Source organism: Lissotriton vulgaris, chromosome 5 (genome assembly GCF_964263255.1).
Source record: "Lissotriton vulgaris chromosome 5, aLisVul1.2, whole genome shotgun sequence".
NCBI classification, from domain to species: Eukaryota; Metazoa; Chordata; class Amphibia; order Caudata; family Salamandridae; genus Lissotriton; species Lissotriton vulgaris.
This window is the reverse complement of record NC_141693.1, coordinates 1,067,796,689-1,067,822,804: the sequence shown is the minus strand read 5'-3', so window position 1 is coordinate 1,067,822,804 and position 26,116 is coordinate 1,067,796,689. Positions and strand designations below refer to the sequence as shown.

Here is a 26,116-nt window from a genome sequence, read left to right as displayed (position 1 = left end):
CAAAATGTTTTCTGTTTCAGGTATTCCTGCTGTTTCTGACTGTTTCTATGCTATTGGTGGGTGGAGTGTATTTTGGAATACAGTCGTTATTGCCTCCCACTTCACCTACTTCTCCTTCTCCTGAACTGAATTCTATTCCCACTGTTTCTCCACATTCCTTTCATCCTCTGCCCCAACATGAACAGGTTAGACGTGCGGAATTCATGAACAACTCCTTTGTCCAACTCCTACATCAGCATCAGTTGGTGATGAATACTACTAACTGTTGGGTGTGTGGGTTAATGCCACATACCATGGATAGGGGTATTCCGTATTTGGTTCTTCCTTACAGCTCCCAGGGGTCAGCTCGAGCATTTCAAACTATGTTCCGTAGTGCACTAGATTCCTACCCCCATCGAGAGCCACGCTCTGCAGATCCTGGTCCCGGCCCGTACCACAAGACTTTGGCAATAGCGATTGCTGACTTAGATAGAGATATTTTTGATGCATCGCTTATTCCGGAGGAAGAGGTGCGAGCATACAAGGATCTGAGTGAGGCTGAGTATAGTATATCAGTGGGTGATAGACAGCTTAAGAGCTCATCTCCGATCTGGATCGTACCCCACCTCGGTAATTTCTGTTTGCAAGGTCTTGGTCGAAATCCGCGAGCTCAGCTTGGGAAGAGTGCTTGTACTGAAACGTATGTTTTACCAATACTCTCTTCCCCTGTTTTCCTGACTGCCAAGGGTACCTACTTTGTATGTTATGATCGCGCATATACATGGTTGCCCTGTGACTTCTCGGGCACCTGTTATATTGCAAATCTTTTGCCACCGACGTTCACAGTTGCCTCGGACTATCACAAGACTAGAGTTGTGAGCGGCGTTATTAGCAAAGAGGACACTGCCGGTCAAGAAGCAGGAGATTTCTTTAAAGGTTTCCTGCCGTTTTGGGGACCTATGGTTAATAGTAGGAACCTGAGACAATTGACTCGTGTGGTAGAATCAACTGCTAATATAACTGCAAGTGCTCTTGGTAATCTGACAGCAGAGCTTCAGGCGGATAGGCTTATGACGTTGCAGAACCGTATGGTTCTAGACGTTGTTCTTGCAGATAGAGGTGGTGTGTGCAAGGTGATCCATTCGAGTTGCTGTATTTTCATTCCTGATAACGCTCCAACCGTATATCAAGCTATCTCGAAGTTGCATAAGATCTCCGAGTCCATACACGTGGACGTAGGTGATTGGACGCTACTAGGATGGTTTTGGGGCCTGATGTCGACTTGGGGTTGGAAGATTCTGATGATCATCGGGGTTGTTGTGACGTTTCTGTTCACGTGTTGTCTTTGCGTGCAGTGTGGTCCTCCCTTATGTGGCCTCTGTGCTACAACGTGTATAAGACGGCCATCTGTTACCAAAGAAGCATTGATGGATAGAATAATGTTGCAGCAGCATTGATGGATAGAATAATGTTGCAGTAACATCTGAACGATCTGATGAATATCGAGATCGATTCTGATATCGACTAGTGCTTGTCTACATGAGGGCAAAAGGAGCGTCTGAGGTTCCGTGAGAATCGTAATGACGTTTTTGACTTGTTTGAATATGGACGAGTTTGGTATCTATGAACCGCAAATGACGAGTTTAGTGGGTGTACGGGTTTTCGCTACGCTACCTTGAACCGTTCGACTTATATGTGGGTTTCTCCATCTGAACCCACGGGTTCAATTTTAGATACGGCATCCATTTTGATTCTTGCCCTCAAGTAGTCAGCAAACGGACACTGTCCGCTTCGTGACCCTGGGATTCCCAAGCTCTTGCGGAAGACACGTGTTCCTTTGAGGGTGTCTTTATGACGAGGGGGATGACACTGCAAAGGCAGATGGCTCCGCTCGAGGCTCATCTTGCCGTGCCGGTCTATTGTTTCAGTCGTGCATGCATTAGGCACGAATCCTTTGATCCTGCAATCATGCTTCCGATGTTGCCCCCTACACTCTTTTTCAATCTGTTGTCTATCTTTGTCTTCCTTGCACCTGTTTCTGTCTCTTTTCTTAACTCGTTTACAGCCAGAATGGAATGCACTTAATGGTGGGATAACGTACTTTTACAGTTGGGAACCGGCGATGCTACTGTAATTATGTTCCAGTCTCCTGAATACATGAAAGCAACCCTTTTGAAGTTTACTGTGGGAACTGAGTTGTAACCTTTTGTTCGCCATGTTGTGCTATGACGAAAATATGTATAAAAGGAGTGATCCACTGTTGCAATTCGAAGCAGTCTCTCAGAACCTACACATTGTGTACTTCTTGCGATCACTGTATCCCTGCAGTAAATAAACACTGATCTTTGACGCCGAAGGAAGTGTCCCGTGTCTCTGTGATTTGTACGCCGGAACAGGTAACCCACGAAGGTTTCAGGTGTTGTCCCCTGGCACCGCTGGGCCTTAGAATAGCCCAGTCCTTCAGTGGCCTGCATAGGAATGTGCCAGTGGCATCAGAAGCACTTCAAAGGACCTCATGGCAGCTACCACCGCCTGGTGAATGGAGGCGAATAATGACTCGTAGATTTGGTCATCCAAGGGAAGGACCATTATGAACTCTTCCCCTTGGTATTCCTGTATAGTATATATCTATGGCAACAAGAGACACACAATGAGACAAATAAGGATCAGGCGTATCTCTGGGGACCCAAGCAGGTTTAAAAGCGCAGAACGCTGTAGGAATTTAGGTTCTAATTTAGGTGAGCCTTGTGGGCTTGATTTTGACACTGGGTGATATTAGTATAAAATTTGTTGTGCACACTCGCCCTTTGGGGTGTCCAAACCCCAGGCCAGGAAAGAAAGAGGAGGTTGACCAAGACGCAGTTGAATATTTATTGACATGACCCTTGCCTTGATAGGTTGAACTTTGTTTTGTAGGCTTTTCCCGGTGTTTGATGGGAAAGGTAGTTTAAAGATGAACGCTTCTGGAATTAATAAAAGAAAGAACGCTTGAGCATAATCCTTGCCTCCGGTTCTGACATAGAATTCGGACACTCTCAGTTATTGCCCTCTGCTAGAATTTAAATTAACAGTAAAGCTTTACTCTACATGCAGCGAACACTGTGAGGATTCACTTGACTCTATGCAATAATATGTGCTGGGATGCACCAGGCAATTGACATCCTTGTTGAATATAAATTTGCATTGTAGTTTTACTATTTATGTAGTGATACATTGAGAGGTTTCACTTGACCTTATGCGCTGACAGATGCTAGCATTATCATGCACTAACAAAGACAGTTATTGTGAGGCCATACACAGTGATACACGTGCTCTTACTAGTAGCGGTACAATAAAAATAATATCTGGTCCTGGCTTAGACACAGGTCTGGATAGATAACAATGTGCTATGCACACACTGTGCTCAACTCTATGTAGAGCAGTCCCGATTGCAAGAGTACGAGATGGCAGAAAATATGGGAAATTTGTCCCAACAATGATAAATTATGCAAAGCCCACTTCGCATATATTAAAATAAGGCAGATATAGAGTACCTATGAATTTATTCCTGGAAGGTCAGGTTCACCTTAACTCCCTATACATTATTCTTGTGATAAGACTTCGCTACTGAAAAATATTGAGAAACTATTTAGAGATGGAATATGTTTAATACTAGAAATCTGAGATATCCTACTCCTTGTACTTCTACATGGATACAGACACTTTAGTGTTTCATTAATACTATCAACCACATTTTTAGATTCTATTTTTAATAGGGATTTGATACACATGCTCACTTGAATCACATGGGTTATCTACACTTTTCCAGCACTCTTTTAAGCATGTTATCTGCTACCTTACTTTGCACTAGACAACAGTACTTGGGACAGCTGGTGTTGGTGCCCAAAGTTCTTTACATGTCATTTGTTAATAATTAGTTATTAATGTTACAACACAATGCATGTTACTAGTTTGCATCTGGAGGTATTCTTTTGAATCACACATTTTTTATGGCTACTTTCAAGTAAAAGAAGATGTATTAACCTGTGTTTTGGTGGAATGATCACCTAATGATGATACATTGCATTAATATAAGACTGATGGTACAATTTGTATAGGCTTTCCATAGCCCTGACAAAGTCATAGGTTAACACTCCCTTTGACAGCCACAGCCAGTCTATTGGCGCTGAATGGCCAAGCCCCCAACTTTTGCCCCTCATGAACAGTGTCTGTCAGGCTGAACCAAGGTCAGCCTGACAGACACTGTTCATTTTCAGGTCAGGCTACCAGGAGCCAGACATGCGCTATATGCGCAGGCTCCTGGCTGCCTGAGCTGAACTTTGCTGAGCTGAGGAAGTCATAGCTCCTGTGGGCGTGACCTCTTCAGCTCAGCAAAGGTCCCTGAAGCCCTCCTCTCAGTGCAGAGGGGTAGCGTCACAGATTGCCTCGCCCTTGGGCGCATCAGCCTTGGGTCGAGATTCCATCAATGGCACTTCATTACAGAGTGGGGTGGGGTCATTAGTCCCACTGACCCCATCCCACTCTGTGACGACGTAGGCTAGCCAATGAGGGAAGGCAGCAGTCCCAAGCCTCATGGGACCTCCGAGGCAGGGCTAAAGGGAAGTATGTGTTTTTTTTTTTTAATTAATGTTTGGTACATGCCTGCGTGTATCTCCCCCTCTGTCCTAAACTTACCAGCTGCCAGTGAACTTTGACAAAACACATGCTGACTGGCTAGCTGGCTGGCTGGCTGGAAGTGTACTGACTGAAAGCAAGGAATAAAAAGTACCAAATGATGGACTACTGAGAGATCTTTCTTTTGTAGAGTGGTGTGCTAGCAACCCATTTAAAATAATTTTTGGTGGTTTGTTTCCAAGCTGGAGCACATAGGAGTGGCTGCTCTCCCTACCTGCTGGGCACTACCCAAGTCAACATTCACTTGAGTGGCATTTACTTGTGTTGGATTGCTCTACACAGAGATTAGAAGGGTGTGCCGACTTTTCTCCACCCACGCCACCTATTATTCTCAAAATGCAGCCTCTCATCTCACTGGGTCGTGGTTTACCATCACATTGTCCTGTTCTTTTATAATTAGACAGTTTTATGTCTTGACACATGAATTTCATAATGACCCTATATCCATATGGATTATTTTTGAAAGATCATTACTAAATGATTTTGCTTTTAAGGATGTTGTTTGTATGTCTAACTGCCCTTTTATTTCAAAGTACCGTAATTTAAAATATTTACATTTTCTGTTAAACATGGTCTTTTTTGGGGCGGGTTTAGTAACATTAAGTGGTACAGTTAGAGTATATAACACTTTTACGATACTTGAGTCCACATTAGCACATACAGTGGTATCCAGATCCCGTTAATCGGTCTCAATTTCTCGATTTATTACTAGCATTGTGCATATATTCCCCCCTATAGGAGTTCCAACCGCCCCACAATCGAGTAATTTTTTGGGGCAACCTCTGCGTACATATACTGTTTTTTCTGCCACCATAGCTACATCCATATCTCTACATCATTCCGTGACCATGGGGGTGGCCAGGGCGCCCCAGTGTTTAGCGATGTTTCACTTGGCTAGCAATATTCCTAGTGTCGCCCAAGTCTGTGCCGTAGAATTAGGGTCTGTCGCCTCCCAAATATTTAGAAGGCAGTGTTTAGGTTTAGGTGGAACTGGGCTCCCGCACACACTCACAATGATGGACATAACTGATTCCCAATAGGTTACTATTGTGGGACAGTTCCAAATTGTATGAAAGAAAGTTCTGGGCACCCCACACTGTCCCAAGCAGAAGGGGCTGTCAGTCTTCCCTATCTTATGGAGTGTAGTGTAGTAAATTCTATGGAGGATCTTAGCTGTATCAGTCGCAATTTGGATGTGAACACAACTTCTTTAGGGGATGCTAAAGCCTCCTGCCAGTCGGTATCATCAAGGTCTCCCAACTCCTCCTGCCATTTATCACAGAGCTTTTGCATGGGATCGGGTAGATTATTGGCGATTTTCCGATATGTCATGGATATGGCCTTTGTGCCCATGAAGTCTGTCAGCAATCTATCTTCCAATGGCGAGGCCTCGGGGAGATTGGTTTCGGGGGGGATTGTCGCCTCTAGGGCGTGTTTGATCTGGTGATGTCGCGATTACTGGCCTGCAGTTATATAAAGGGGTTCAAATAGGTAAAAAACACACAACACCCTTCTCTGTTTTGAATGTACCCCCAGTTTCACGCAGGTTAGCCCAATGGACTACAACTCCCAGAATACCTAGGGGCGCAGTGACTGGAAGAAGAGACCAGGTGACCCCTACAGGCCGCTTCCGATATAAGCTCCGCCTCTGTGGATAACGGTGCTTGACAATTTTCCCCCCCGAAGCCAAGTAGCGGATGGTGCTACAGGATTCCCCGGTACAAACACCACAGAGACGCTGGGATTTCTCGCCGAGGCTGTGCGATTCGAGAAAGCACACGAGTGCTCACCTTCCTGGAAGTCGGACTCCAGCGCCGACGCGGATCTCCATCGCTGGTGACTCCGGTATTACTTCCGCAATTCGAGAGTGGAAGACTGCTCCTGGATGAGCTCTCCTCTCGGTGTTGTGGAGTGTTTACCGCTACCAGACCCTGCAGTGCTGCGGATTGGCCCGTATTTAATGGGCTTCCGTATATTTTAATTTTGCCAGTTCTAACCTCTGCTGTTTATGAGGTGTTCTGAGGGGCAGGGTTAAGGCATTGAGGCCAGCTACTTTTTCTATTTAGTCCCGGCTAAGACTAGTTTCTAATATTATTTTCTGCTGTACACTCCAAGGAGAATTATATACGCGACTATTTCCTTATGGCAAGAAGTTATTTTTGGAGCGATTGAGGACTATTCAGCAGCATGCTGGAATAGGTCCTTCTGCTAAAACAACCCTGTGATGGTATTGAATCTAGCCCTCTAGGACTTCTGCTTTATTTTTGGTAAAAAGTAGAGTTCTCTATGTTCCTAATGGTGATTACTGTGAAGTGCTAGACGCCTGAAACTTTATGTGACTGTGACATTCCTATGATCATAGTGGTGACCCGTATGTATGCATTCTGCGTCTCTTACTGTCTTCTTGCTTTCTATTGCATACAGTGTTACCAGACGAAGGCAGGCAATCTAGACCAGACCTGTGAAGTAACAGGACTTTTTTATTATTTTGTCCCCTTCCCTTTTCCCTTGGGTGCTCCTTTTCCCGCAGTGTTGTCCTTGCATTGCAGTGGGGGTTGTGTTCAGGGTAAGAGGGAGGCTACTCCTCAGGGCATCGCTCCTGCTGGCTGCTACAGACAGGTTAGTGGAAAAACATCTTACCTGGTGCTACTGACTACCCCGACAGGTGATAGCGGAATCGTTCTGTGGGTGCCATTTAGTATTGGTCTTGGAGTTGCGCAAAGGGGACCACCCCTCCCTGTGCCGAGAGATCTTCCACTTTCCATATCCCTATGTTGTCCCATCGTTTGAAACCTTTACTTTTGCCCAGTCTGCCTAGCCTGTCCGTGTCCCAAAGGGGAGTTGCTTGTGTAATTTTACTGTCCCATCCCAACCGCTTGAGTGCTAAGTTCCATATCTGGAGTGTGTGTTTCGTTGGGCCTATCAGGGCCCGGGTTTTATTATAGAGTGCCCAATACAGCCCTCCCTCTCCTAGCTCTAATCTATCAAGGTTGTTGGCCGGATCTGTGTGGGGGACATGCAACCATTGGTTAACTAAGTCAATTGGGATGCCCAATAGTACGTCTGTATACTTGGGAGTGCAATGCCACCATCATACCAGGTTCTGAACAGTTTCAACATCGCTATGCGCAGTGGTTTGTTTTTCCAAAGGAGTTTGGTGATTTCTGCCTTTATGCCTCGGAAGTAGGCCCGGGGAACCAAGAACGGTGTATTTTGTAGGGTGTAAAGGAACCTAGGGAGCGCCATAATTTTAAAAAGTGCCACTTTTCATAGTAGCTAGAGTGGCAGCGATTGCCAGTGTTTGGTGTCTCTTTGGAGTCGCTTCATGGGAGCCTGAAGATTCAGAGTCATGAAGACTTCAGGGTCGTGGGTGACATGAATTCCCAGGTACTTGAAACTATTCTCAATTATCTCCACGTCACAGCCAGCGGGCAATACTGGAGGCGGCCCTCTCAGTATATACAAAACAGATTTAGTCAAATTGATCATGTATCCCGAGTGTCTTCCGTAGGTGCTACAGATGTCCAATATGCTAGACAGAGAGCGTTAAGGGGAGGCCATATAGAGAAGAACATCGTCTGCGTATAGGGATAGGCGATCCTCACATCCTTCAGTCCATCGGAGCCCACAAACGACAGGATCTTGTCGTATCCAGGCAGTCAAGGTCTCTAGTATAAGGGTGAAAAGGAGCGGTGATAGCGGGCACTACCTAGGTTCAGTGGAAACTCTTTAGACTTATGCCCATTAGCCACCACATGGACCAGGGAATTAGTGTATAGTAATCTAACCCAGAAACAGAACCTCAGTCCAAACCCCATCTTTGTGGGGACAGCAAAAAGAAAGGGCCATTCGACCATGTCGAAGGCCATCTGCGCGTCAAGCGATAATATAATGGCTTCTTTTTGGATGTTGTGTCTACGTCCCAGTACGTTATGGAAGCATCTTAGATTTAGGGCTGTGTTTCTTCCTGGAATGAACCCTGACTGATCTGGGTGTATTAATGCGGACAAGTGCGGCGTGAGTTTTTTGGCCAACATCTTGGCCAGTATCTTGGCCTCTGCATTGATCAGGGATATAGGCCAATACGAGGAACACTCCTGGGCGGGTTTACCAGGTTTGTAAATGGCTACTATTGTTGCCGTTCTTTTGTCTCGCAGGAGTTCCCGCTTTTCCAGACTGGCCTTATACATGTCCAAAAGGTAGGGCGTAAGTGTAGTTGCACTACTTTTGTACCACTCTATAGGAATGCCATTTGGGCCCAGGGCCTTCCCCGATTGGATTTTTCCAATCGCTATCGATATTTCTTCTGTGGAGAGCTCTGCCTCTAATAGTTGGGAGTCCTCCTCTGGGAGCCTAGGAAGTCGGATGTCACAGAGGAATTCCTCCACTTCCTCCTGTGTTATGTTGATTGCAGAAGTGTATACTCGCTGGAAGTGAAGTGCTAGGAGGTCTACTATGGCATGGGGGTTTGTAGTAATTTCACCAGAGGGGAGCTGGAGTTCTGCGATCCATCTATCTGCCTTGTCCCGTTTTTCGAGCCAGGCAAGAAGCTTGCCAGCTTTATCATCAACTTCGAATATCGTGTGTTAAGTCATGGATAGTTGCATCCTCACCTCCTCCCATAGGTGGTCCTTATACCCCTGTTTTTTGAGGAGTAATAGATGTGTGTTTGCATCATCTGGGTCCTGCCCATGGGACCTCTCCAGGTCGCTGATCTCCTGTTTGAGTGTCACTAATGCCAGAGCCTTGTCTCTTTTGTGGTCTGTTATTAGTGAGATCGCCTGTCCACAAAGCACAGCTCTATATGCTTCCCATAAAATAAGAGGGGAGGAGACCGAGGAGGCGTTCTCACTGAAGTAATGTCTGGTACTCCTTATCCAGCCATACTCTACTTGCCGACATGTTTCATTACCATTAACATTTTGGCAATTTCTTTAGAGCATCAAAACATTTTTAGCCACTGCACTGGACATACGTAGTCTTCACAACCTTGGTCGGGCAACCGGACTCATACCAGCCGACAAGGCGAAACCCTTCTGTGTTTCTAGGCGACTCCAAATGTGAGTCCCCTTAATCTCCCTTCAGTAGATTTCACGATAGGGATGCTTGTGACCCCCTGTATCGGGTTGATTTTTAGCAGTGGCTAAAAATGTTTTGATGCCCTGAAGAAATTGCCAAAATGTTAATGGCAATGAAACATGTCGGCAAGTAGAGTATGGCTGGATAAGGAGTAGCCATACCCACTTTTTTAGATTCCACAACCAACACGAAAGAGACAGAATAAAGGCATATATCCGTGTTGTTTGTGGGTTATATGTTGTTTTTGACACTATATGTGTTGTCTGTGGTTTTTTCACACTGCACCCTTTCACAAACACTCTGTTTTGTTTGTTTGTTGGACACAATTTCCTTCTGAGCTTGATGGTGCCAATGATGAGATCAGGGCAATCCTGGTGAGTACCTGCCAGGTTCCCGTTGGTGGTGCGCCCGTGAGGCGCCATCTTGCTCTCACACACTTTTTTCCATGTTTGTCTGAGTGCGACACTAAAGGTGTGTGATATTCGTCGTCTCACAACTGGTATATTTTATATTAAGGGCTTGGGCTTTCTTTTAATATGGCACAACATGGATGTACCTCCTACCTCAATAATTAAAATAGAGGAGTTAGTTGCAAAAGTATTGTAACATTTGGTACAACATGAAAATAATGAATTTCTAAGTGCCTTGTTGGTCTGGGTCATTTTGTGTGATAATTCCTTCACCTGCTAGCAACACCCAATTTGGGTTTTTCTGTTTCTCATTTTCTTTCTGGTATCCTATCTGTAAGCTATTAAGTATTGGAATTTTAAGAACCAGGCTGCCGCTGCCAATCAAATAATCTTGTATTTTGGAGGCAGCTGAAAACGTTCCTCCTCTCAGCATCCCTGCTGATTAGCAGAGATGCGCCAGAAGTAGTAAATCTGCCCCCTAGTCTTTTGATCTCACGTTTGCAGTTTCTTTTCCATCTAGTTTTTTTTTCAGCACTATTTTCTATCTTTGCCTTCTTATTGTCTTCCTTTTGTGCTTTTTACTGCTTCAAAGTTTACTGACGAGAAACAAGTTCACAGACATGGGAGCCAGCGTTCACTACCTGCACATACAGAACGGCTCCATGTACATACTGTGTAATATATTAACTCAGAACTTAAAGTGCTAAGGGAACCCGAGCGGTGACAAAACCTATGAACGCTATAAGAACACCTAGGATTACGAACAAAGAAAGAACTGAAGATTTTTTTCAGAAAATGCCAGTGACACTAATTAACAAACTAAAGCGCGTACCTTTTTCAGTGAAGAGATTGTTGTTTGATCTTCCTGGGACAACTTCAGTGCAGTGGCCACTTTGGTAGAATTTGTCACAATCTCGGCATTCAGCTCCCTGCATTTCGACATCAGGCGCTTTTCATTCTCATACGACTTCTTCAAGACTCGGTGGAGCTTCTCATATTCCGTTTTAAATTTCTCCAAACTTTTATCGCCAGCGAGTTCATCGAGGACAGCTTGGAAGTCGTGTTCAAGGGCCTCAAAGGCGCCATCCTCAGAGATGTGTTTGTCCTTCTTGTCTCGATTTTCCTGTAAAAAAAACCACGAAAGTTATATTAATTCATTAGATAATGATGTGCAATACATGTATATCCTTTAACTCACAAGTAATGGCTGGCAGACAATATGGAAATAGCTATGATGTTTGATGACTAACCAATAATAAAACTGTATTTTTGCAAAATGTTAATTCTTGTAACCAACTCTGCAAAGCTTTTTTCTCCACATCAAATCAAAATATTGTATTATACTGTTTGACCAGTAGATGGTAGTGCAGGACAGATTATAAAATAACAGCTTGATGTGAATAGGTGGTTATACATTTTACAGCAAGCTGTGCGAAACGGTTTTAGGGTTCCAGAGCCGTACTCTACATAATAGCAGGAACTGCAATCCCAAAACACCACGTCGCAGTGTACACGGTGTGCTTCGCGACCCACACTGAATTGCAAAATAAAAGGGATGATAGTTCATTTGAGGGAACAGGGGATCCTTAAAATGAAAGGCCGCCTGCAGTGAATGTAAATACTGAGGTGTAGTAGATCTGTTGGCCCTTGCAGGCCTAAATGAATCGTAAAAGAGCGCGTGCCACATACACATTAATGAGACATGCGTTTTGCAACGCTTCATGAATGTGCATGCTGCAAAGCAACTAATTAGAGCATCATTCGCATCGCGAAATTAAGGTGGGGTCACAAGCCAGTCCCTGTGCCAAAAACGTTAAAGGAGATTTGCAACCCACCTTCATAAACCGAGTCCGCAGTTCATATTAACCGCTTCGCTGCGGCGGCTTTTCCCGCTGTGCGCGGCAAATTCAAAATTACCGCGTTACGTGACGAGCTGGCCTTGTCATCCGCGCAGGACAGGTAAGCGCGATGACGAGCCCAGCTCGTCAATAGCCCCGAAGGGGTTAAAGCAGGTTCTTGTAGGGAGGCTTTGCGGGGTGAAGAAGAGGCGGACACCGTGGTGAAGTTTAAGGTATTTATTGTCTGAGGGAGTGCGCCGGGAGAACTGCCCGCCAGTTCCGCGGCCGTGCTACCAATCGCAATATCGCAGCCCCGCGCTCCTAGCGTCTTCCGTCATGTGACGACGGAGACACTAGAGCGCGACACTACATATCTCCCCCCTTTACAACATTACGAAAGAATACAAAACTATTAGGTAATAACAAGGATAGTTCTGTCCGAGTTGTGATTAGGTCTTCATGTCGAACTCGCACTACTTTTTGGGCAGTACCACGGTCCTACCTGTTTGGGTCTGTCTCGGCGGGGTGCCTTCCCTCATGTCTCTACTGCCACTGGGTGGGGCAGCATTGTTGGTGTCCTGTGATGGGTACCTGGTGACTGTGCCGCTCACACCTTGCTCTACTTGTCTTGACTGCCACTCAGCGGCTCCTCGGTTCTCCTGTGTTCTGGTGGTGTTCGCCTCTTCTGTATTGGTGCCTTCTATGCTCCCGCTAGTTGTTTCTCTGTCTGTTATGTTCTTCTTCCTCCAGGTTCCCGTAGTTACTTTCATCCAGTCGAGTGTCTTTTGTCTTGGCCCACTGCATAACCTTCTTGCACCTGGACATTCTGTCTAGGGACCATATCTTTCCATCACTCAAAAAGGCTGACCTGGTGTACATTTCTCTAACCTGCAGAGGAGTGCTGTATTTGCTGTCGCCATTCCTCCTCAATTGAGCGAGCTTCACTCTGACCCATTCCCCCTTTTCCAGCATAGCTTCTTTGAAATTGTGCTTTTTGGTGTAGTGGTCCGTGTAGATCTTTTGCGCCTTTTCCAAATTGCTGCGCACAACCGCCGGACACCATTTGCTTTGTACTGTGTGTTGTTTCCAAGCCACATTGTCTCTGGTGAATGGGTCCCGGCCTCTCAATATTTCGAATGGGTAGTACCCTGTCTTAGTGGGAGTGATTTGGAAGGCCCATAAAGTGCACTTGAGTTCCTTCTCCCAATTCTTCCCAACGTTGATGGCCGCTTGGATGGATCCCATGATGACCCTGTTAAATCTTTCAACCAGACCATTCCCTGCTGGATGGTATATTGGAGTGTGTTTGATCTGTATTCCGTTCCTCTCCATGAATGTGTTCCATTTCTCAGACGTGAATTGGGGCCACTGTCACAAGTTATGACTTGTGGGATCCCTTCTCTCGGGAATGTAGACGTGAGGAAGGCCAGTACTGCGTCGGTGTCCACAGTCTCACATATATCTACTTCCGGCCACTTGGAGTACCTGTCGATGAGCACGATGGCGTACTTGGGTATACTGTTTGCATCTAATATGTGGCCCAATATGTCCACTGACAATTCTTCCCATGGGTTGGCTGGGTTGGAGAACTTGCCTAACGGGGATCACATTGTGGTCTGTGTTTTGTCTGCATTGCTGCACTGTTTACATTCTCTGACATGCCTCTCCACTTGACTATCCAGCGCCGGCCACCAGTTTCCTTCATGCAGAATAGTAAGCAACCGGGTTACCAGCTGTCCTGGGGGAAATACCTTTTCTCCTCTCAGCACAAACATCTTGTTGTCTCCTACTGACAGCTCTTGTCCAACTTCATAGATTTCCGCTGTTCAGTGTTTAAGTGTTTTTTTTCCGACCACCCCATGATTATGAACTGTTTGATTGCTGTGAGGCTTATGTCCTCTGCATATGCTTTCTTCCATTCTTGTGCGCTTATGACCGCTTCCTGGTCCTCCATGAATGCTATGGTGTAATCATCTTCTTCCGTTGGCACCGGTGCATTTTCCATTGCTGCTGCCCTGCTGAGGAAGTCTGCAACTTTGTTCTCTGAGCCAGGAATGTATTGGACATCGTACATATAATCCAAGAGCCGGAAGGTCATTTTTGCTATGCGAGGTGTGGACGTTGCTTGTCCACTTGGCGTAAGTACCTTCACTAATGGCTTGTGATCTGTACGGAGCAGTAATCTGGAGCCCTACAGAAATTGGCGGAATCTTTCCATTGCCAAAATTGCTGCTAGCATCTCCTTCTCTACCACACTGAATTTTTCTTCATTAGGGGCCAAGGACAGTGACGCAAAGCTGACCGTTGTTATTTCACCTTCTGCGGACTGCTGCATCAAGACAGCTCCCAACCCTCTGTCACTCGCGTCGGTGGTGAGAATGGACAACGCCCGTTGGTCAAATCCGTGTAGGGGCAAGGCCTCACATATGTCTTCTTTGATTTGCTTGAATTCTTCCTGCGTTGTTTACGACCAAGTGAAGGCAGTTTTCTCTTTTAATAACTGCCGTAAGCTGTGTGTTTTGGTGGCAAAATGAGGCACAAACTTGCTGTAGAATTCTGCCATTCCAAGGAATGACCGCACATCATCCTTGTTCCTGGGGGTAGGTGCCTCCTTTATAGCCTTTGCTTTTACCTGTTTTGGTGTGATGCCTTTGTCCCTTATTTCATGTCCCAGGTACGTGACCGATGACACTCCAAACATGCACTTGTCCCATTCTGCAGTAAGGACATTCTGCCTTAGTATGCTCAGTATCGTGGAGAGCTTGGCAACATGGTCTGCCTTGGTCTTGCCCATTACCAGTATGTTGTCTTGGAAGTACTGCACCCCGTCCGTGTTTCGGAAAAGTTGGTGCATTCGTTTTTGGAAAACTGCGGCGGCAGATGCTACGCCGAATGGCATCCATCAGAACTGGTAGCATGCAAATGTGGTAATGAACGAGGTTAATTTCTTGCAGGTGGGGTGCAGCGCGATCTGATGGTAGGCCGAGGTCAGGTCTATGGTGGAAAACCATTTGATGCCCTTCGTCAGGGCTCACATCTCATTGATCCTGGGTAATGGGAATTTATCCACTAAGATGTTTTTGTTGAGCTCCCGCAAGTCGATGCAGAGGCGTACCTTGCCGTTGGGGTTCCTGGCTACGAACAAGGGCGCCAGCCATTCTGCGCTCTTGATCGGCTCAATAATTCCATTCTCTTCTGAGCCTTGTAACTCTTGCTGTACCGCTTCCCTGCTCTGAAACTGAATATTCCGTACCTTGTGGCTTACTGGTTTCGCTCCTTCCTTGAGGCAGATCTTATGAGTGTACTTCATCAACTTGCTGATGACCCTCCTAAAGCGGACTTGCTGTTGTTTGTTGGCCACCCTGATCTGTTGCTGCCACCGACCTTTTAGATTTCGTAGGGGATCAACACCTGCCGGACCCCCTTCGCGGGTCCCGCAGCGCCCCGCATTTACCAGGAGCTGTGCTGGGAGAGGAGCTGTGTGCTCTGAAGACCTCGGGCCGCGTGGAACTGCCGGCAGGACTGCGAGATTGGAGGCAGGGACTCAAGCTACCAGGAGTCCCTGCAAGCCTCATTTGCTACACCTGGGCTGCTCTCCCTGCTGGCCCCGCCCCCCCGCCCACGGAGTGAAAAGTGGGTTGGGACCTTGTTCTAGAGGGACCCTTCTAAAGCGGTCTTGCTGTTGTTTGTTGGCCACCCTGATCTGTTGCTGCCACCGACCTTTTAGATTTCGTAGGGGATCAACACCTCGCCGGACTCGCTTCGTGGGTCCCGCAGCGCCCCGCATTTACCAGGAGCTGTGCTGGGAGAGGAGCTGTGTGCTCTGAAGACCTCGGGCGCGTGGAACTGCCGGCAGGGCTGCGAGATTGGAGGCAGGGACTCAAGCTACCAGGAGTCCCTGCGAGCCTCATTTGCTACACCTGGGCTGCTCTCCCTCTGGCCCCGCCCCCCCCCCGCCCACGGAGTGAAAAGTGGGTTGGGACCTTGTTCTAGTGGGACCCTCCTAAAGCGGACTTGCTGTTGTTTGTTGGCCACCCTGATCTGTTGCTGCCACCGACCTTTTAGATTTCGTAGGGGATCAACACCTCGCCGGACCCGCTTCGCGGGTCCCGCAGCGCCCCGCATTTACCAGGAGCTGTGCTGGGAGAGGAGCTGTGTGCTCTGAAGACCTCGGGGCGCGTGGAACTGCCGGCAGGGCTGCGAGATTGGAGGCAGGGACTCAAGCTACCAGGAGTCCCCGCGAGCCTCATTTGCTACACCTGGGCTGCTCTCCCTGCTGGCCCTGCCCCCCATCTTTCCTCATTCCATCAAAAAGAGGTCTATAGGCCGCTGCGCTGGAGCGCGCCCGGGAGAAGCCCGGGAGAAGCCCGGGACAAGGGCGGGACCGTCTGTGGCCATCCGGGGACGAAGGAGGCCGGGCTGGGCCCCCCCGCTGACATCTACCGGACTGGTACTCTGCTTTAGTAACAGTGTGATTTGTATGTTGTTTTTGTGATCTAAATTGCCCCTTCTTTCTGAAGGCGTAGGAGGTTGTATAGTATGGCTTCCTACTCAAGCACTCCTACTTTGTTGCCTCCGTTAAATGAGGCAGGGTCAGCCATTATGGGTCCCCTGGACACCTATTTTAAACGAGTACCTCAAGATATTGATAGAGAAATTGCCCTGGCGGAAAGACGTGCAGAACGCAGGTTATCTATTGAACTCTTGAAAACCTCTGTTGATAAACGTCCTTCTCAAAGCTTTCCGGCACTGGTTACCCCTTTATCATCTATTACACTGCCGGTTGCTTCGGAAACTCCCTACCTCTTTCCTCCAAATACAGAGCCATCTGTAGTCTTGCCTTTGGAATCTGAAACCTCTATTTTGCCTGTAATTCCTTCTAGTACCTCTATGGATCCATCTATTGATCAGCTATCCACGGCTCAACCTAGTGTCTTAACACATGTAGTAAAATCTAAATCTTGCTCTAAAAGGAAGAGGAGTGTAGTTCCAAAGAAATGTTATGTTCCAAAACCCCCCCAAAAAATTAGAAAACTAGGAACATGTACACCACCCAAGGATCTTACTGGGAGTAGTCCTAGTGGGCCACCAATGGGCGAGGGGGAAGTTGTTTCACCAGGTCCAGACCCCATAGTGATAGTATCGCCCGAGATATTATCGCCCGTTCCGCCATTGTTCCTGGAGTTGGAGAGACTAATACGGTCTCTTCTGACCCCCATTGAGGAACGAGTTAAAAAGCTAGCAGACCAATTAGATCATTTGGAGCAGGCCAGTCTGGATAATTTTTTCTCCACAAAATCACTAATTAAGTCCTATTTTAGGACGGGTGAGAGTAGGAACTCCCAGCAACCTGCTGGGCGGGATGAAAGTGTTCCCATGGTGGAATTCTATTCTCCCGTGGTTAGCACTGTAACTGGGCCACAGGGAAAGGGACAAAGCCGCAAGACTACCACTGAACTGCCAGTTATCTTAAGCAATAATAATGGGGGGAAAACTAAGCTCCCCGATACTGTGGTTAAAGGTAATAAAGAGTGTTCTAAAAATGTCACCCCTCTAAGTAATGGTATCCAACACCTACCAAGCACCCTGATACCCTGTCAAGGTCCTGTAGCTGGTGGTAACAGCAATTCTAGAAAAAACAATGCTGTATTGAATAAGTCCCAGGCTCCCCAGGCTCCAAAAAATGTTGGTCTTGTAACTGATGGTAATGACAGCTTTAGAAAAAGTAATGTTGTACCAAACAACTCCCAGGCTTCCCTGGTTTCACAAAATGTTCCAAAACCCCGCCCTGCTGTTCCAGATACAAGTCGCCCCATACCCCTTGTGCCAAAGCCTCCCCCTAGGATACCCCCCATAAATCTTAACCCGGATTTTTACCCCTATGTGGCTGTCCTTACCAATGTTCCACCTTTATTGGTAGGCCAAAGAGAAACCTTCCAGATGTTAAAAAACAAGGTCATGCACTGGTTAAGGGCTAATAGACCATTGCCCGGTGAAGTTGATGGTTTGATTATCGGGGTAAGAAGGGTTAATTGGATAGGTTGTACTCCAAAAAATTTGGGGGGAGAATGTATTATAATTAACTTCCAAGATCCAAGGGTGGTAGGTTGGATCACGAGGCCGGGCTGGGGCACTAGCAATGGTGGGATTGGTATTGTGGATCTCATCTTTTTCTACCCAAGACCAACTGGTGCCCAATTTGGTGGGAATAGTGATCTAGGCAGTTCTAGTTATCTATCACTGTCAGGGATCACCCCCTTTACTGTGCCTTTGTTACAACCAAACTTTTACAATGGTCAAATCTACAATTCCTATGATGGGATGAAAAATTCGGGGTGGGGTTGTTGACGAAAGTCTGGTGATTTCCTGAACATCGGGGGTAGTGTAGTGGGGGGGGGGATTTATGTCAGAATTCTGTGGGGTCCACCTTGGACACAATAGTGTATCCAAAAGAAGTGACCGGTGGTGGGAAGATTGTGAATTGGAGGGGAAACAGTGGGGCGTGTAGGCAAAGTTTGGGGGGTGACGAATCGCACATAACAAGAACCACTGTTACCCAGGAAACTGATGCTAATTCTGCGGATATTTTGGTAGACCAGGAAGGGAACTCTGAGAGTCCGATTAACCTTCAATCCACGCTAGCTATTGAGGTGGGAATCAGAGATGGTCCTAGCCCGGGGAAGTTTTTCTCATGGAATATTGCGGGGCTAGGTAGTAGACTATTGTCCCAAAATTGGATAGATTTTGTCAGCGGGTTCGAAGTGTGTCTATTTCAGGAGACATGGGCTTGCGATCCCATCTTCCTCCCAGGCTACTTAAATTTTTCCATTCCAGCGATTAGAGGTGCCAGGGGTCGACCTATGGGAGGTTTAACAGTTTGGGTCAAACAAGGTTTACAAATTAAAGTGAAAGTGCTGGACTTGGGTTGCAAGGATATCCAATTACTAAGAATGGCATCGGATAATTGGGGTGCGATAGACATATACAACATTTATGCTAGGGGTACTAATAACAGGAGCTCCCCCACCCTAGAGGCCCTGTCCACTTTTCTCGAATCACAGTCCCTGGGAAACAGAGTGGTAGTGGCTGGTGATCTTAATAGGACCTTCGAACCGTTGGATAACACGGAAAATCCACTAGGGCAAGAGGAAGATGTCCAATGGGGTGTCCCGACTCTAAACCTAACTCCGGTCAAACGGTGGACGAAGGATATATTGCTATTAAATGCAATGTGCCTGGAATACGGGTTGAGGGCCCTTAATGGAAGGACAAAGAGTGACCATGGAGGTGTTTGTACATTCAACAATGGCCACAACAAAAGTAGAATAGACTATGTCATTTGTAGCCTCAATTTATGGCAGGGGATATGCGATATGGAAATAAAGGGAAGATTGGAAAGCGATCACAATCCCCTTTGTGTCACCCACACTTGGTGGACGGCCATGCCAGGCAGTTCGCAACCTCGTGGTGGAGTATCACCTGTTATGGCCAATGACATGCGTAGAGTCAAATGGCCAAATGTGCTGGCGAATGTAGCATCCATGGACTATATAAGTTCCGAGGTGGATGCTGCAATCGCTGCCATGGAGATAGCAAGCCCCGTAATTCCTGGGTCTAGCGAAAGGGAGTTTTTCTCCCTTTTAAAACCACACTTCATGAAATCGTCCAAGGCAAATAGGAAAGTCCCACCCAAATCCTGCTAGGTGTTTCAATAAACAGTGTAGGGCAGCTAGATTAGAACTGGGTAGAGCAATTAGAAGCAGGGATAGGGCTATGATTGGTGTAGCAGGAAACACTATAATGCTAGTGTTCGCCTGTCTAAGAAAAAATGAGATGAAGAGTATTGGGATGAATTGCTGGAGGCCTCAGGGGCAAGGGATTCCAGGCTTTTCTGGAAAGTTGTGAAATGGGGTAGAGGTGGCAACCCAAATAAACCAGATAACAATGTTGACGAGGCATCCTGGGTGGAGTATTTTAAACCCCAGTACGCTGAGATTAGGGAGGCCGTGGCTCTAGAAGCAATTCCAGTAGTATTCTGTAGGGAAAGTTTGTTTTCCCCTAAAGAAGTAGAATTGGTAATTTGCTCCTTACAAGGGGGAAGGGCACCGGGTTTAGATGGGATACCCTCTGACATATTCAAAAACGATAAAGTACGGTGGGCCAGGTATGTGACCCTACTGGGAAATGCAATAGCAAAAGGGGCTGTATTCCCAGAAATATGGAAGGGAGCAATAATTATACCGATCTACAAGAAAGGTGATAGGTCACTCCCGGCCAATTATAGGCCAATAAGTTTGATTGCCACTGTCCAAAAAGTGGTAGGGAAGATGGTAGTAAACAAACTGATGGACTGGGTAGAGGAGAACAATGCTCTTTCCCCTTACCAGGCAGGTTTCAGGCGAGCAACCAGTACGGTAGACCAAATATTCCGTTTCACTATGTTGAGGTGGGGGACGGTGCTCCTTGGCGAAGGCAGCCTATACGTCGCTTTTGTCGACTTGCGGGCTGCCTTCGACCTGGTCCCAAGGAGCAAGCTCTGGTCAGTTTTGAATGGAATGGGGGTCCCGCCTGAGTTGCTCACTCTGATAATGAGGCTTCACGAGTGCAACTTTGCAAAAGTCCAATGGGGGCTGAATGGGGAATCCACTGTCGACTTCCGGGTTGAACGGGGGGTACGACAGGGATGTGCAATGGCACCCTTGCTCTTCTCCCTATTTATTAATGGAATTGTGGGTAGAATGTTGGACGCAAGTGTGGATGCACCTTCGCTAGCGGGCATCAGGGTCCCGATCCTGATGTTCGCTGACGATACCCTAATTGTGTCCAAAACCCCGGCTGGACTGCAGCGTGCTCTAAATATAATTGATGTTTTTTGTGGGGAGCATGGTCTTTAAGTTAATGTTGGCAAGACCAAGCTGATGGCTTTCTCCCAAAGGCGTAGACCCCGACCAAGGATATCTCTGAACAACATTGAGCTCGAGGTAGTAAGTGTCTTTACCTATCTTGGGGTTGAAATATCTAGTAAGCCAGGTTGGTCCCACCATATAGAAAAGGCGGTACTGAGGCACCAGCAGATTGCAGGGGCACTTCGGGTGGAGCAAGCAAAATCAAAAACCAAGCCTATAAAACCGGTTCTTCTAGTCTATGATGCTAAAGCTCTAGGGTCGGCCCTATATGGGGCAGAAGTGTGGGGTTTCGAGAGGTTCCCTACTCTACAAACATCAGAGAATAGGTTTCTTAGGGGAATTACGGGTCTCCCCCAGAGTGCGCCATTAATCCCGCTCGGTCTTGATCTAGGGAGGAGATCTGTTAGTGACCGAGCTCGATTAAGGCCTATTCTCTATTGGAGACGGCTATGGACAACCCCAGAGATTCGACACTATGCCGATGGGTTTCTAGCACTGATTAAAGCAGATACCTTCCATAAAATATCATGGTTGAAGAAACTCAGGGTCGTTCTGGGTGAGCTTGGCCTCCCTAATCTTTGGAATAATCCATCTGGGGAAGTATTCCCAAGTAAAAACACCATTAAGACCCTTTATTGGGATTACATAGAAGAAAGACTTTGGAGGAGTACAAAATCTGAAACAATGGGGGGAAGATTTTTGGAAATCAAAATGAGACCTTTATTAGAACAATATTGGGACAGTATTACTGTCCCAATGGACAGGAAGTTATTTTTCCAGTTAAGGTCAGGTTCCCTTCCCTTGAGATCCTTGACGGGTAGGTGGCGGAGCTCGAATACCTCATGCTGTCCGGTGTGTGGAGTAACTAATGAAAGCGTAGGCCACTTTTTAGTTTTGTGCGAGGCCTATGCTATTCCAAGGAGAGTATGGTTGGCCCCAGTTTGTAGAAACCTTGGGGCATCTAGTGGTGTTGAGGGGCTAAGAATCATCTGTACCTCCACTGATATGCCCATTGTGCTGGGAACAGCAAAGTACTTGGGGTGGGCATGGTCCATTAGGCGGAGGGTTTTATCTGCTAATATGAATTGATATTGTTTAAATTACTTTTTTCATTTCCTTCTTTTGTTAAAGCTTGCACAATTGTTTTAAATGTATTTATATGTATGAAATACGGATTTTAATTCACATGTATTTTTAAATGTATGTTTGTGCTTTTATGAGTATATATCTCGAATAAAGCTTTACATCAAAATACCGTCGGGAACTCCGCCTTCCATTTTTCTGCTTCATATGCTTGCGCTGGGGACGTCATCAGGACTTGCGTTGTGCCTCCTGGGTTTAGTTGAATACTGACTTCTCCCTGGTCCACCATTCCGAAGACGGAGGGTCCTTTCTCTGCTACGTATAGTTTTCCTTCCGCCGTGCAGCCTTTGAAATCAAATTGGAGGGGACAGTACCCCACCATGGGGATTGGCTCCCCTGTGAAGGTGTGAAGGTGACTGGGCGGATGTCTGGGGCCAGGAGGTGTGTGCCTATGGTTTGCGCGAAGTCTCTGTCCCAGATGCTTTGTTGTATGATGGTGTATTGGGATCCAGAGTCGGCCACCATGTCTACTTGGACTCCTCCTTTTAAGAGATCGCACAATGGCTTACGTCTGCATAAACAGTCTATGCCTAAGACCTGGTTTTCTATGTACAGGACACTTTCGCCGTCGTCTTCGCCCCCTCCTTCTTCAGTCTCTGAGTCCTGGGCGACGTATTTGACTGTCGGTTTCTTGGGTTTGCGTCTGCAGACCTTCTCGAAATGCCTCATCATGCCTCAGTACATGCATTTGGCTCTGAAAGTGGGACAAGGTTTGTCGTAGGCTGTGTGAGATTGACTGCCGCACATGTAGCACGTGTTCTTGTCTTCTCCTAGGGGTTTTCGGTTCGTAGGTGTCTTGGGAGCATACCTTGTGGCCTGTCTTGAGCGTCCCGTGAACGGCTGCTTGCGCTCTTGAGGGGTGGCGTCTGATACTTTGCCCACCATGGCTTTGCTGGCACCTTCTTTTTTGGAGGCTTCGTCACACCGTTTTGAGAGTTCCGCTTTTTTGACCATGGCCACTATCTCCTTGAGGAGGGCTTCTCCGCTGACACATAACTCCTGGATGGACGTATTCACCGTGTGCATGATGATTTGATCCCTGATGAAGTCATCATGGAGGACTCCGAATTTGCAGGTGATCGCTAGTCTTTTCAACGCCGCCACGTAGTCATCCACTGATTCTCCCACGTTCTGTTTCCGTTGAAAGAGTTGAAGCGGTCTATTGCAATGCACACCACTCGCTGATAATGGCTATCCAAGTCCTCAATGGCGTGTTGAAACACATCATCATCATCATCCTGAGCCCTGGTCTTCTTCACCAAGTTCATGTACACCCTGATGCCTTCCGGACCCAGGTTGTGCAACAGGGTCTTCTTTTTTCGCTTGCTCAGAAAAACTTCACCGCCTTCGTCTTCTAGAGCCGACAAATAGTTCAGGAAGTATTCCTTCCAATCCTCCCATTTCATGGCCGGTTCCCCCGGTTTGGGCAGGAAGGGGACCGGGTTTGTGAGGGAAAAGGTTTGGGCGCACATGGCGGCCTGCCTACTTGGTTGCACTTCGTTTGTCCTGGGTGGAGGGCTCCCCGGTGCTCCCTGTTCGTGCTGGCTTGCAGTCTCAGCCTGGGACGTGAGGTCTTCGCCCACGCGGTGTTGTGCTTGATGCGCCAGGATCAGATGACCCTCCAACTGCCTGAGTTGCTGGGCCGATGAGCACTTGATGAGCTAGCTCCCAGGAGTAGTGTCCCTCCAGTGTGCTGCCTGGGCTCTCGTGGGGCTGGGTCCGTGAGGCTGTGCTGCAATCTGGACTCTGTTGTGGCCTCCTGGTGCCTGTTGCAGGGTATGGTAAGCTTGGGGTGTGGTTGGCCAGGGCAGTGGTCAGCGGTGCCTCCTGTGTGCACACGAAGGATGTGGGCCGATCCCCTCGATGAGCTGTCACCCCCTTTTGGTGCTGGCCCTGGATGCAAGGCCCCTTGTGCTGTGCTTGTCTTCAGGCTCTTTGTGCTGTGCCTGCCTTCATGACCCTTGTGCTGTGCTGGCCTTAAAGATGTGGGTGTGTGTCCTTGCACTACTTGATATCCACTCCTTAGCTGTCTTAGGCAGTGCCTCTGAGGCCCTCGCAACACTCCCAGCGTGTGTTATTTGCTGCTGTAATTTGCGTCCTTAATGTCCCCCTCCACGGAGTTTACTGCCACCTTTCTGCTGCTGCTGGTGCAAGCAGTTCCATGCTCTGGGCCATCCAGTCGGGCGGTGTTGCTGTGGCTCGCCTCTCTCTTCCAGCCGTGCGTGGGGCTCCCGCGTCTCGGGCCGTAGGTGGCGGATCCACTGCCCCGCTCCCCCTGCGTGACTCGGAGCCGACGACGCAGATGAACCGTGCGTTGCGGGACCGATGGTAGAGTGACCGCCTCCCCCAGCCTCATCGCCAATTTGTAGGGAGGCTTTGCGGGGTAAAGAAGAGGCGGACACCGAGGTGAAGTTTAAGGTATTTATTGTCTGAGGGAAAGCACCAGGGGAAACGGCCCACCAGTCGCGCGTCGGGCTACCAATCGTAAAATCGCCGCCCGCGCTCCTAGCGTCTTCCGTCACGTGACGACGGAGACACTAGAGCGCAACACTACAGTTCTTCGTTTCTATGACAGGCCTGCACGAGACTGAAGATACTTCCTGAGAGACCTGTGCCCTCACAAGGGTTGCCTCTATGCTGCAGATCAGAGCCCACTGGGCAAAGAGATGTGGAGTTTGATCTATAAATGTTTTTATTTTTTCGATGTCTGTGCTGTGGGACAAAAACACAAGGTTTAAAAATGTCATTGTGAGTCATGAACATCTTTTTGACCGGCACAACAAACGGACGTTTCCCCCTTGCAGGGACAGACAGACGCCGAAGGTGCCCCGGGCTGGAAGTCCCTAGCGCAGCCTTGCGCGCTCAAAAAGAGTTGGGCAGAGCTGCCTCTGAGGGGCAGCATTTGTTTCATAAAATATATAAGAGGGATGAGCGGCAACACTGAAAGTGTCTGCAAAATACAGATTTAGAAACACAGTTTTTAGTGATGCAAACAAGAATGAATGTGAAAATCTGCATTATAAAGACCCTAAACCATCTGGGAACTGCCCGAACCCCTTTACCACAGATCGATCCAGCTGCTTATCGTCAGATCCACCAATGATCAGTCAACCCTTCTCCATTCCTTGCGATTTATAAGGAAATGCATCAATAGTTTGTTTTGAAGAACCCCTCATTACCCTGTTACGTAGGCTACATGCATGTACCACTGTAGCTATTCGCTTTGGTCCTGGAGGAGAGAAGACTAGGCCCATTGCTTCCACTGAGGGGGTACGTCAGGGTTGCATTCTGGCCGCTTTTTTATTCCTAATATATACAAATGGATTAGAATCATTCCTGTTAGAACAGCAATTGGACTTCCCAAGCATGGAAGGTAAACGGGTCCCATTGCTGTCTTATGCAGTTTATACAGTGTTGATGTCCTTAACGGCCAATAGCCTCCAAATATGTTTGAACACATTTTCCGAATTTATGATGGAGCTGGATTTAAAGGTAAATTTCAGTAAATCATTTAATATGGTATGCGCCCCCAATTCCACAAATACAAGAACATTTATCGTAAAGGAAAAAATTATTGATAAGGTGTCAAATTTTACTTACCTGGGGAATGTTTTTAATAATAAATTAAATTGGGATAATCTAGCTGTGCCTAGGAGTCAATATACCAGCGGAATTATAGAGGGGCTTTTTCGCTTTGCTGGTAAACTCGGACATAAGCCGGTATCAGAAATATTAACTTTATACGAAATGCTTGTCAGTAGCCACCTTTGGCGCAGGAGTATGGGGCTACCAAAAAAAGTTCCCAGATTCTAGAGAACGCATTTTTAAAAATGTTACAGATGATTCCTAGCAGTTCTTCAAAAAATTTCTGTCACTCTGAAGTGGGTCTGGATTACGTAAAAGATAGGATAAATATTGCCCCGTTGATTTTATGGGGGGAAATCTGGACCTCAGAGGACTTATTGTTTTCAAGGATTATCCTTAGAGATTGTATGAATCTTGATAACGCAATGTCACTCCCTTGGCTATCTTATATCAAAGATACTTTTTAGGTCTCGCCTCACGATGCAGCGCATGCGCTGCGTGC

At 47.2% G+C, this 26,116-nt stretch overlaps 1 protein-coding gene across 1 annotated transcript in view; it reads right to left on the bottom strand.

Moving 5' to 3' along the window:
- CFAP58 (cilia and flagella associated protein 58) overlaps positions 1 to 26,116 on the bottom strand; it is a 674,866-nt gene that overhangs the window by 581,157 nt on the left and 67,593 nt on the right. Inside the window, exon 2 of the mRNA XM_086922755.1 lies at positions 10,975 to 11,265. Coding sequence (XP_086778881.1) covers positions 10,975 to 11,265 — 291 coding nt within the window. The remainder of the gene's footprint in view (positions 1 to 10,974; positions 11,266 to 26,116) is intronic.